The sequence below is a fragment of the Rousettus aegyptiacus genome, unplaced genomic scaffold, assembly GCF_014176215.1.
Source record: "Rousettus aegyptiacus isolate mRouAeg1 unplaced genomic scaffold, mRouAeg1.p scaffold_m13_p_8, whole genome shotgun sequence".
In the NCBI taxonomy this organism is placed as follows: domain Eukaryota; kingdom Metazoa; phylum Chordata; class Mammalia; order Chiroptera; family Pteropodidae; genus Rousettus; species Rousettus aegyptiacus.
This window is the reverse complement of record NW_023416311.1, coordinates 35,473,609-35,486,625: the sequence shown is the minus strand read 5'-3', so window position 1 is coordinate 35,486,625 and position 13,017 is coordinate 35,473,609. Positions and strand designations below refer to the sequence as shown.

The window sequence follows — 13,017 nt, the reverse complement described above, 5'->3', positions numbered from 1 at the left end:
CTTTTTTTGTTTTGTAGCCTTTTATATATCTATAACCCTGACTCACCTTAATTCTGAATTGTATATATTTACCAATATCATTTTAAAACCCATTTTATGTTTCTGTTCTTAATTTTAACGTTATGTAATCTTAATACTTTCGTTTTTAATAGTTAGTTGCTCTTTACTTCCATGTAACTCTCAAGAGGAAAAGTTTTACTGTCTTTTTCTAGAATATCATTTTCCGAAGTTGATTCTCAAAATACTGGTAATGTGGTAGGGTGAAAAGAGGAAATCTGTAGTCAGTTGAGTTTTGTTAACATAGGGTTTAACAAAGTTAAAGCAGATTTATTTGCTGCAGGACTTCTCATAGCACCTAATATGCTGCTGTTCATTATGAATCTTAAAGAGAGGAATATGTAATATGAACTCACTTTGGAAAGCTATTTTAGAATATGAGTAGTATTAGGTATTTCCATTTAGGTTTGAAATACTGGAATATTTTTAAAGAGCTAATACTAGTTGTTTTGTCTTCTTGTTCATTTCACAAATGTCTGGGTGCTTGCTAATTTACAAGCGGTTGTGTGCACTCAGATGAACAATTTATGCAAAATGCTTTAAGAGGTAGGGAGTATAAACAACTAAATAACTTACCTGAAGTACTGGAGAACTTCCGTATTAAAATTGTAAGTAAACTTCCTGAGGAAATATACCAGCATTTCTTAAATTTACTGGATTAGTGTTCCCGCTGCATCTCTTTTGGCTTAATAACATAGGCATAAATGTTATCTTAAACCATAGTGTGGATAATATTGCACATTATCTTTTAAATGTTCTGTTTCTGTTATAATGACTTCTTTTATGGGCTAATGACTTAAAATGAAGTTTCATATGGGAAGTATTTTATTTAAAAATACAAAAAGTGATAAAATAGTCATTTTAACCATTGTTTAGAAAGGTTAACACTTTTTTTTTTCCAGAAACTTAATGTCAGGAATATTTTATAATCTTGCAAAAAGGTAGAAGCAATTACTGATTACATTAATTCTGCAGAAGTAAAATGAAGGTATATTGACTAGGTAAAATATTGAAATATTACTTCATGCAATCTTCAATCTGAGAAAGAGCAATTTTTAAAAATATGAGATTAGATAATCAAAAATTTTCAATAATGGACCTTTTTTTCTTTTATGCAAGTCATAATTTATTATGGATGGCAGGAAAATGTGGGCTTCTTTAGTAAAGAAAATGACTAAAGTTAGGCTAATAGTGATTTAATAATAGTGTTTCTCATTTCATTTTTTTATGTAGTATGTGGTGTCATATAAGGAACACATCAAAAATTGCAAAATCTTAAAAATAAAAATATTAAAGAAAATTTTTAGTCCTTGTCAAATAAGGACCAAAGCAGATTTGATAATTTAAATCTGCTGACAAGGAAAAAAATTGGTAGACTGTTCTCCATTTTTGTAATATGTAATACTGATAAAAAAAATACTTGCCTGAAATATATGTAGTGATATGTTTCTTAGGACTCAGAAGTAATATCTAGGAACATATTAACTCTACCCAAAGATAAAATTACTTGACAAACTCGTATCCCCTTTTATACTTTGCAGTGAGAAGTTTGGTAAATTATTTAACCTCTCCCCACTCCCAACCTCATCCCTTGCCATGTCTCTTTTTACATAAATATCAATTTTTGAAAGATGAACAAAAAGCTTTTTAATCATTAAACTGCTATAAGATTCTAAATTAATAAAAGCACCCTGACAGGATAAAAGGCAGATTGAAGACATCTTTTTACTTGTTTTTTTGTTCTTTTTATTTTGTTGAAAAAGATTTAAAATAAGGTGCAACCGATAAGTAAAGAAGCAATTTTATTCTTAAATCTAGGTATCTCCAAAGAACAGTAAAGCATCCAACTTTACTACAGGATCCTGACTTAAGACAGTTCTTGGAAAGTTCAGAGGTATTATTTCTACTTAAAATTTTTGTATATAAATGTAAAGTCCCTTTCTTGAAAATTTAAAACTAGATTTAAAAGAATGGCTTACGTAGTTTAACTCTGAGTGCCCTAAATTGTTGCTTAGGCATCGTGTGAAATAAGTTTATTTAGAACTCCTTTTAGAGATAGTTGAATGTGTGTGTGTCTACATTCTAATGTTCATATTAAGGTTTTGAAATGCAAACATGTGACTTGAAGAGCTTAAATTATAGTGACCGTGCTGCTCTTTATATTTAAGATGTTTGGCACGTTTTGGGGCTCATAAACAGTTTAGAATTCTAATTGTTACCATTTGAGATCCTTTTTAAAATATACTTGAATCCCAGAATTTTAAAACAATTCAAAAATCACACAGTCCTAACTGAGCATACAGAGATTTTTTTTTCTCAGAACTTTCTTTTTTCCTTATAAATAGTTTATTTCTGCTAGCTTATTTCTGAAAGCATCAGGTGGCCAGTGTTAAGGTGCTTGGAAATTTCTTAATGTATTTTGACAAACAGACTGTTGTTCAATCTAAATGTAAACGTGCAGAAGAAAAACAAATGAAAAGTCTATTTTTTAAGTTTTCCTTTGAGAATGTACAAGTAGTGTATTTGAGAAATTAGATCTCACTATTAAAATGTATGAGAATGAAGAAAATACACTCTTTTTTTCCTAGTCTTTTTTTTGTGGGGGAGGGGAGGAAACAGTCCCTTTTGTGCCCAGTTAAACCTCCAGGCTTTTAACCGGTTTGTTTGCCCTTATTTGTCATTCAATTCTAGCTGCCTAGAGCAGTTAATACACAGGCTCTGAGTGGAGCAGGAATATTGAGGATGGTGAACAAGGCTGCCGACGCTGTCAACAAAATGACAATCAAGATGAATGAATCGGATGCAGTAAGAGCTGATTTTTCGACTTGAATAATGAGATGAATTAATGAGCCCAACAATTGCATTTTAAAGCTGTACAAGTAGAAAATAGGATATTAATTTGCTTATTGAGTTTAGTTCTCAGTCACATCAGTTGACCACCATGGTTATACATGGTTAATTTGTTGCTTTAAAACAGGGAATGTAACTTGCTATTGGTAACCTAATTTACAGTGGTTTGTTCTGGCTAAATTAGCTCCATTTTTCATTTTTTTCTTAGTGGTTCGAAGAAAAGCAGCAGCAATTTGAAAATCTGGATCAGCAACTTAGGAAACTTCATGCCAGTGTTGAAGCCTTGGTCTGTCACAGAAAAGGTTTGTTTGCTTTGTTATATATGTGTTTAAAATCATGAATTAATTTAAACATTTTATTTAAATTTTATAAAAATGAATAAAATTTTTCTAAAATGAGTTATAGAAAAAATAATAGTTTAAGAGAAAGTTTTGTTTCCACTTTGTTCTTTTAATAATTTTCGTTCTATTTTAATCTAACTTCTAGTTTAGATGTAGAAAAATCCTAAGTTTATATAAGTGTTTTGAATTTTGCATTAAAATTGTTTACTTGATTAACTCTTTGTTAAACATAATTACTGTTTAATGAGTTAAGATGTCTTAGTAATTTTGATTAGAATATGAGATTCAAAATTGATATTTGAAATTTTGCTTTAAAATACTTATTTTGTGCTTGTATTTATATGGTTCTTAACTTTCAGTAGTGCTTTGGGCAGTTGGCATTTATGCCCAAGGCATTTTAATGACTTGTGTTCTGTTAGTTGTTTTAAAATATTATTTAAGTAATTCATGAATAGATAAAATTTAGAGAGAATGTAAAAGAAAAAACAAAACAATGCAATATTTTAAAACTTTACTAGTGAACGTTAAAAGTGAATACTTTTCTATTTCAGAACTTTCAGCCAACACAGCTGCCTTTGCCAAAAGTGCTGCCATGTTAGGTAATTCTGAGGATCATACTGCTTTATCTAGAGCTTTGTCTCAGCTTGCAGAGGTTGAAGAGAAGATAGACCAGTTACATCAAGAACAAGCTTTCGCTGACTTTTATATGTTTTCAGAACTACTTAGTGACTACATTCGTCTTATTGCTGCAGTGAAAGTAAGCCTTATTCTGCATTCTTCTTTGAATTCTTCTCACTTTAGTGGTTTGCTGCTTGTAGAAGAATTTGATTTCCTATTAGACATGTATTTAAGTGTGTAAATTCCATACTAGACCATCTAAAATGGCTTCAAAATGATTATCATAACTTTTAAAAATTTTCCCTTCTGACATGGACAGTAGACAGAATTGATATTTTTAAGAGATATAAAGAATGTAAATAAGATAAAACCAATACACATTTACTTATATATTTATATATACTAGTTTGCAACTAACTGGTAGCATTCGTTTGCTAATTCTAGCATGAACTGAAATGAAACTACCCAAGTGGATTTTATAATCATTAGTAAAGCTATAATAAGAAGCAAGACAAAACCAGAATGAACAGATTGTTGTATGACTATGTTTAATGGTGACTTAGCATGAATTTGGACTGCATTTTGTGTATTTTCCAAAATATGCAGTCACCATGTACATATAAATGGGATGGGACTAGATTAAATAATAAATTATGTTAATTAGTGGTAATGTTTTAAGGATGAACTGTCTCCAAGTTTCTGAATAATTGGAAAAGTAATCCAGTTAACAAATAAAAATTATTATTGTACAGATATCTCCAGTATTCTGACAGTTAAACTGAACTGCATGTTGCTTATCTTTTGTTTAAGACACTTTAAGATCTTATCTTGTTTTTGAATTATTGCTATGAACATTAGCTATGGAGTGAGGGATCTAGGAATTTACCTTTTGTCTTGAATTCAGACATCTAGAAAGTTAATGAGACCTTGTTCTTTGCTTTCTTATGCAAATTTTTTCAGCTGAAATCTGTTATCAAATTAGTATTTGTCTACAATCAGAACATTGGTATAGTACCTATTTATTGATTCTGTTCTCAAGCTAATGGTGACAGTCTACTAGAAGGTTCTGAGCACTTCAGAATGATGCTTTCTTAGATTTGGTAAAATTACCAATTTTGCTTGTACTTACTCTTAAATGTTACTCTTTATATTCCTGGTGGTTAAATTTTTTTTTCAGTTATTTAAAAAAGTTAATATAGATAGCAGTTATCAGAGTATATTTCATTATATATAGTTAACTTCTAATATACAGAAATCTAGTTTACAGATAATGGTTCCTTTTTATCTTCCACCTCTTTTTACCTCATTCCAGAGTTACCACTAACATGAGTGCTATTATAAAAAAACAAAACAAAACAAAACCTTTGAAACCTGTGGGTCTGAAATGGAAGCTGGGCAGTGTGAGAAGGGGCATCTGCTAAGAAGAGCTTATCTGGGAAAAAGATCCACAGGCAGTGATGGCCTGTCCGTGTAATGGATGCTAAATCTCTCAGAAACAGTTTTCCCAATACTGTCTAAATCTTGCTACATTTTTACATTTCATGAAGTTACAGTTATAGTCATGTTTCCCAGAATATGTTCTATAGAACATTGTTACCAAAAGATGTACCACAGTCAACTGAATTTGGGAGATAATATATACAGTATTCTTATCTTGTACATTCAGAGTACATGTAAAAAGTTCAAAACTGCCTAGGAGTAAAAAATAAAACACTTAACTTTGTTTTATCTAGAGACTTCCAAATTCATATGAACAAGAATCATTTTTCACTTAATATACTTTTACATATGTGGAACACACTTTGGGAAATACTGAATTAGTGATTCATTGATTAAAAGAGTTAAAGGGTTATAGTAAATTTACCTTGAGGTAAATTAAACTGATTTTTCACATTGGATTCCTGCTGAAACCTAGCCCAGGTCAACCACACAAGGGAATTAAGAAATAAGGTGATTTTTGTGTTCTTTATTTTTGATTGTTTTTTTTTTGTATGTGTAAAACTAATTCATTTTTATTTGAAAAAGTAATACATGCACATAATAATTCTAACAGCCCTAAAAGGTAAATTTATTTTCTACTTAAGATCTCTAGTCTCTCTTTCCTCAATTAAGTGCTGTTAGATTCTTGTGTGATTTTACAGAATTAATATGCATAGATGTAAAGCTAATTTTCTCTTTCTCTCCATTTCTTCCTTCCTTCTTCAGAAAGCATTACTATATCCATATTCTTCGCCTGTTGGGTTTTTTTTTTTACCTACTCAATTTTAGAGAGGCCTCTATATCAGCATGTACATTCTTTTTTAATGGTTACATAGTATTCCATTATATATAATCTAGGAATACTTTGAATTATTTAAACAATCCAGTCTTAATTAGTATTTTGATAATAACTCTTTAGGCATAAAATTCCTAAAAGTAGAATTGCTTGCCCTAAGAATATTTGAATTTTAGTAAATATTACCATATTGCTGTCCAAAAAGGTTATACTTCTTTGTACTCCCATCAACATGTGTTCCTTTTTCTCCCACTCAGTGATGAAGGTATTTTTTATATACATTTTAGTTTCTTTAGGTAGTGTGAATATAAGCATCTTTACTAATAAGCCATTGTATTTTTTTTCTAATGAATCATATCATGTCCTCTGGCCAGTTTTTTTTTTTTAATCTTATTTCTAATTTCTGTTTAATCCATATTTTGTTTTATCCATATGAAGATTACTCTTTTGATGATAATTTTGAAATTAGGAGTACTTTGGGAATTAGACTGTATAGAGCCAAAATAGGAAGCTAAGAACAAATATACTGACTAGGCCTTCTATCTGGGAAACTCATCACATGTGTTCTCATGCATTGGCTGTCTGTGGCCACTATCAGGGATTGAGGGTAATGGTTTCTAATGTTGTTAGAACTAGAGCTCTTCATTAAGAATTCTTACAGAGAATCCAAATAATTTGGGGGGGGGAAACATATAAAATAATTATTTAAAAAAATTGATGGGTTCCTAAGGATTTTTCAAGCTTCCTTATTTGGCTGTAAGTAATTCAAATCCTTTCAGCACTCCAGGATGCTGGGCAGCATACTTTCACAGTCACTGAATTACAACGTATTAATTAAGTTAAAATTGCACCATCACATTTTCTTGGTAGGCCAGGAAAACTGCACCACAACGGTAGCCTTGTCTAACCTAGATCAGCTTGCATGCAAATGTGTACCATAAATTGGCAGGAGAATGTAGGTCTACAGGGGATCATCAGTGTAAATCTATCCCTCTTATAAAAGAGTCTGGTTCTACTAGAGTAGGTTATCTTGTCACACATAGGCTTTTTTAGTGATACATTAATTTAAACTTGGTCCCTGACCAATTTATTGTCTCATAATATTCCAGAACCATCATATCTTTATTGTACAGATGTAGGAGCTATGGTAAAAGAAAGATTACTGAAGTCTGATTATTTCAGGAAAAAAATCAATCTTAACTCTATAAGAATTAACTCTATATAAAGAAAATATAAGGAAAGCAGACACAGGGTACGGTAAGATTAATTTACTAATGTGAGAAGAGAAATTATATGTGATGACGAATATAGCAAAGTGGATTTAAATACCTGTAGATAAGGTGCTTTGATTTATCACTTTGCCCAGAGTGTCTCTTGTCCTCATTAATTTACAATGTGCACAATATTTAAGAACTCTTTGGAAAAAAATACTCTGGTTTCTGGTTGATTTGGAATTTTTAATGTTCTTGCCTACATTTTAAAAATATGCTATATGATGTAAATGCAGTCCAATTATTTTTCCCATATTACTAAGTTGTTATTTGCACTTTTAATAGAAATCTTGAGTTAATCAACTACATTTATATGTGTATGTTATTTAAAAGTAATTTATATATAGTACCTGCTAATTATTAAGCATCGACTAGGTTAAGTCACTGTATTATATACTTTTTATTTCTAATCTACAAATACAGATCTCATTTTCTCCCTTTTATATTTGGGAGAACTATAGCTTATATAAATTAAATGAATTTACCCAAGATCATACTGTGACAAAGCTAGTATTTGAATCTAACTTTGTTTTGTTCCGAAGCCTACATTTTTAAAGTACACTGTCTACATACTTTCCTCCTTACCAGGTCCCTATGAAGACATGTAATTATTATTGTTTCTTGATCCAAAAAGCTCTTTTTTTGGACTAAATGAAAGTAACTCCGATTTAGTGCTTTCTGGTTTATTTATTTTATGCTTACTTCATTTGTTTAATTAGTAAGTACTAAAATAATATAAATATATTACCAGCATCAAGCTGGAGAAAGGATTGTTTTTCCATCCTATCCATCAGTTTTGTTCATGAGACTTCAGATTGCTCCCTTATGTTCATATTTCATTTCTTTCCTCCATTCAGCTTCTTGCCCTGCCCAAAGCCCTTAAAAAGAACTAATGCACTTGGTTGACTTGTTCTATTATGGTCTTCTTGTCTGTTTCTTCATTTAGTTCTTCATACTAGACATATATATATTCGTCTGTCCTTTTTGTCTTGTGTAAGACTATCTCTTTTGTTTTGGTTTATCCTTTTTAATTGCTTTTTCTTTCCTTTATTTGCTATTGGTAATCTGTCACAATTTTACTTTATTTCCTGTTATGGGTTTTTCACATTTTCTTTTTTTCAATTTCTGGCATATTTCCAACACTTAAATCTACTTCTGGTATTATTTAGTAGGAAACTTCCAATGTAGATATGACACTAGCATTTTCTTATTGAAGATACCGTTCTTGAAAACATGAAACTCCATTAGAAATTTACTGTAAGCCACATTTAAAACCCTATAGTAAAATGGATTATCTAAATAATTTTTTAAAATTCGGAGCTTTTGAATTTCATCCAGTTACAGAGATTTTTATTTTTAAACAAATGAATATGAAGTTAATTTTCCTTGATATTGGCATGTTTATTTTCAGTATTTCAGTATATTAGAATAGAATTTAAATTCTGGGTTTTATTGTTTTCAGTATTACACATCTAGTGTTATGAAAGTATTTCAGTGTTACCTATCACTTAATAGCATTATGTCATTCACTTATAGGGTGTGTTTGACCATCGAATGAAGTGCTGGCAGAAATGGGAAGATGCTCAAATTACTTTGCTCAAAAAGCGTGAAACTGAAGCAAAAATGATGGTTGCTAACAAACCAGATAAAATACAGCAAGCTAAAAATGAAATAAAAGAGGTGATTAATACAAAATGCTTTATTTATCTCTTTATACAAAATTTTCATGAGTCATTCATATATGCATAATTTTTCATAAATTTTTTTCTGAACCATTCACCACCTGGCTTTTTTTCCGTAATTTTTTGAACTGTGTTAGAATTACTTTAACATTTTGATCTTCATTAAAATCTCCAGAGTACTTTGTTACTTTCACATGATTATGGAATGGATAAAGAAGCATGCAAGGAAAAGATTTAAATTTACATTCAATTAATAATTATACATTTCTTTTGAGATGCTTAATTTGATTTCAGATAATTAATTATTTTGTGTCTAAAAAATAGTTTTAGAGGTAGACTGTCCCACATTTAGCTGTCCAGGCAACATTATCCCCCATATATATGTATTATATATGGTATTTTATTAAAATGTATAAGTTTATTATAATTTATACACTTTCTTTGCCATGCTTCAATAAGGAAATTGAAGAGGTAGGACAACCTTTATATTACTAAAAGTAATTGTACCTGCTCTTTGAAGAGTATGTACCAGTGTTTTGGTTACATGGTGGGAAAATATCATTTCATAGTGTAAGTGTTCAGTTATTTTAGCTCTTTCATTGGTCACTAGTCACATTTTGTTGTTTCTGTACTGAGTTTAATATTTACTGATAGGTCTTCAGTAGACCATAATTCCACAATTTTTTTTTTAATCTGAACATTTTACCATTACAAAACTTTTAAAAATGTTTGTCATAAAATTTTCCTAATGTAAAGTATTTCCATGGGCATATAAATTGTGAGAAACATAGTCTTGAACATAGCAGAATATAGCTGATGTATTTTAACGTAGTTAATGACATAATAAATGAGAAAATTAGAGTCTAACACGGCTAAATTATTTGATAGTGAATTTTATACTCAAAATCATTTCATCTATCTTAGTTATAGTTAATTAAGCAGTGGAGATTATAGTTTAATAATTACTAGAATATCCTAATTTCTAGTAAATCTGACAGTGAAATATCAATGGAAATTAAGCTGGCATGTATATCTGCTAATGAGAAGTTAGATACAAATTTGAATGATGCTCAATAAGGCTTTGCCAATTTTGAGCTCTTGGGGTTTTCAGACATTACATTAAATTAAATAAGTGGTCGTCACAGTTCTGTAATTTTTTCCAGACAGGAATAAAAAAATTGTATATTTTTGTTTGTTTTTATTAGTGGGAGGCAAAAGTGCAACAAGGTGAAAGAGATTTTGAACAAATCTCTAAAACAATTCGAAAAGAAGTAGGAAGATTTGAGGCAAGTATAATAATTTTACACGTAACAATGTGGTCACATTTTGCTGCGATTTTGTAGTAGAATCAAATTTAGTTTTGAATTAATGGACTTTTTTTCATATATTGTACCTCAACAGAAAGAACGAGTGAAAGATTTTAAAACTGTTATTATCAAGTACTTAGAATCATTAGTACAAACACAACAGCAGGTAAGCTAAGTTTTTTTTTATAATTTATAACTTACAAACTTCTTCCAGAATTTATTTTTGGTATACTTTTTTCATTTGAAAGACAATGAAGGTTGGCTTTAGCTCAAGCAGTTACTTCGTCAGGCTGACTACTAAAGATAATAATGAGGGAAATGACCTTTTAAATTTAAGGAGGAATAAGAAGTGAAGTATAGAAAACAAGTAACAGCAAAGGAAAAAAATGGTAGTTAAAGTAATTGAGAACTCTCGGGTCTTTTTTACTTCTATTCTTTCTAAATACTAGGAGAGAGATACATTTCTCATTTTTAGGCTAGAGAAAAAAGCAACTTTTCCCTTTTGCTATCTTCCAAGTTTTATTGCTTTATTAACCATACCCGTTTGAGTAAATTCTTAAAGTAAGTTCTTCTCTCATAAAAGACAGAAATTGGCATGATATTCTGAAGACCCATCCATATTGTCGCAAATGGCCGTATTTTATCTTTTCTTATGGCTGAGTAATAATTCCATTATATATTATAAAACTAAAAGCAACAAACAGACAAGACAAACAAAATCTCATAGACTCAAACAACAGTTTGGTGGTTACCAGAAGGAAGGGGGTGGGTAGAAAAGAGTAAAGGGGGTCAAATGCATGGTGATGGAAGGAGATTTGACTTTGGATAGTGAACACACAATACAAAATATACAGATAATGTATTATAGTATTGAACCTATAAATTTATTAGCCAGTGTCACCTTAATAAATTTAATGTAATAAAAAAGTTAAACTAAAACAATTTTTTAAGGTTTTTTAAAATATTGTTTTGATTTTTGTTTTACGTGGGGCTGGTGGTGATTGTATGCCACAAGTAGCGGCATTTGTTTCCTTAACGAGAGAAGACAATGGTTTTCATGTTACATTAAATAAAAGTCTATAACAAGATAATAGGAGAGGTTTTTTTCCTGTGTACTTCAATATTAATTTGAGTGATAGATCAAATTATTTAATGTCTTGATAGAAAGATTTTTTTGAATTAGGTGATGACATTATATCATCAAATTATATTTAATTTTTATTTTAAATACTGAGTTGATAAAATCTGATTTTAAAAATATGATAAGTTATATAAGCTTGCTTTTAAAGGAATTGTTTTAAACAACTTTAGTTTATACTTCAGTCTGTTCTCTGGAGTATCCAAGAAAGACTGGCAGATAATTCTTTCCAGTTTCTTTTCCCTTTCTTGCTCAATATTTTCTTTTCTTTCGCCTTTTTTTTCCCCTCATTCTTTTGGCTAGCAATAACATAAAATATGAATATCCTCTCAATTAGGAGATAGTATCACTTTATATTGGCAAAGCTCATTGCAGTTTTATTATTAAGGTAATCTTATTTAATTTACACTAACAATCTTTTTATATACAATTTTGCACAAATCAAAAAATTCTTAAGTTTTAGGGTATTTTTTTAAATTGTTTATGTCAACATATTAATCAAGGAATAATTGATAATTTAAATAATTTATATATGATTTATAATTATATCGACACACTTCTGATAAGAGAATTGCAGTAATTCCTTTAAGAACCAGACTTTAGTAAGTGTTAGTAGCTATTAACTATTTATATAGTGTTTTTAGTGCTTTACAGATATATGCATATAAATGACACAGAGGTAATGAGAATGTGTCTTATTTTTGTTATTCACAGCTGATAAAATACTGGGAGGCGTTCCTACCTGAAGCCAAAGCCATTGCCTAGCAAGAAGATTACTCCTGTTAAGATCTTCGATGTTTCTTCCAGTTATGCTAAATTCCATAGTGAAATCATTTAAAACCATCTAAATAAATCATTATATATTTTATGACTTACCCACACATGTGGTTATATATATATGTATATATATGTGCATATGTGTGTATACATATATATATACACACATATTTATCTCCTCTGACATTTTATTACAAGCTGCATGTCCTGACCCTCTTTGAATTAAGTGGACTGTGGCATGACATTCTGCAATACTTTGCTGAATTGAACACTATTGTGTCTTAAATATTTGCACTAAAAAAGTGCACTGCAAGGCCAGAAAATTTTACAATATTTTTTTCTTTACGATATGTTCTGTAGTGTGTCCACCCTCTTTATGAAGTGAATTATCAATGCATTGATTAATGTTCACTTATACATTCCTGTACAGAAATTATGATTTTGTGATTACAATAATAAAATGATATTCCTTATGAAGTATCAGTAACACATTATTTGGGTATGTAAAGATATTAGAGATCTTTTAAAAGCATTTTTAATAGAAACTTTTCCTTCTAGACATATATAGGTGATGGTATAATACATTAATTTTTTTAACTGACAAAAAGCCGAACTCTTTCATCATTAAATGACTAAATGAAGCTTAAGTTTTATGAGATCACCACAAACCAAAGAACATTTATCTCTTGATTCAACTCTGG

At 29.9% G+C, this 13,017-nt stretch overlaps 1 protein-coding gene across 1 annotated transcript in view; it reads left to right on the top strand.

Annotated features, from left to right (window-relative positions):
• The window catches only part of SNX2 (sorting nexin 2), a 53,718-nt gene extending 40,925 nt beyond the window's left edge, over window positions 1-12,793 (top strand). The window contains exons 8-15 of the mRNA XM_016145293.2: window positions 1,876-1,951; window positions 2,749-2,862; window positions 3,116-3,209; window positions 3,800-4,005; window positions 8,949-9,092; window positions 10,300-10,380; window positions 10,496-10,567; window positions 12,254-12,793. Coding sequence (XP_016000779.1) covers window positions 1,876-1,951; window positions 2,749-2,862; window positions 3,116-3,209; window positions 3,800-4,005; window positions 8,949-9,092; window positions 10,300-10,380; window positions 10,496-10,567; window positions 12,254-12,304 — 838 coding nt within the window. The 3' untranslated portion in view covers window positions 12,305-12,793. The remainder of the gene's footprint in view (window positions 1-1,875; window positions 1,952-2,748; window positions 2,863-3,115; window positions 3,210-3,799; window positions 4,006-8,948; window positions 9,093-10,299; window positions 10,381-10,495; window positions 10,568-12,253) is intronic.
• Window positions 12,794-13,017: the final 224 nt, after the last annotated feature.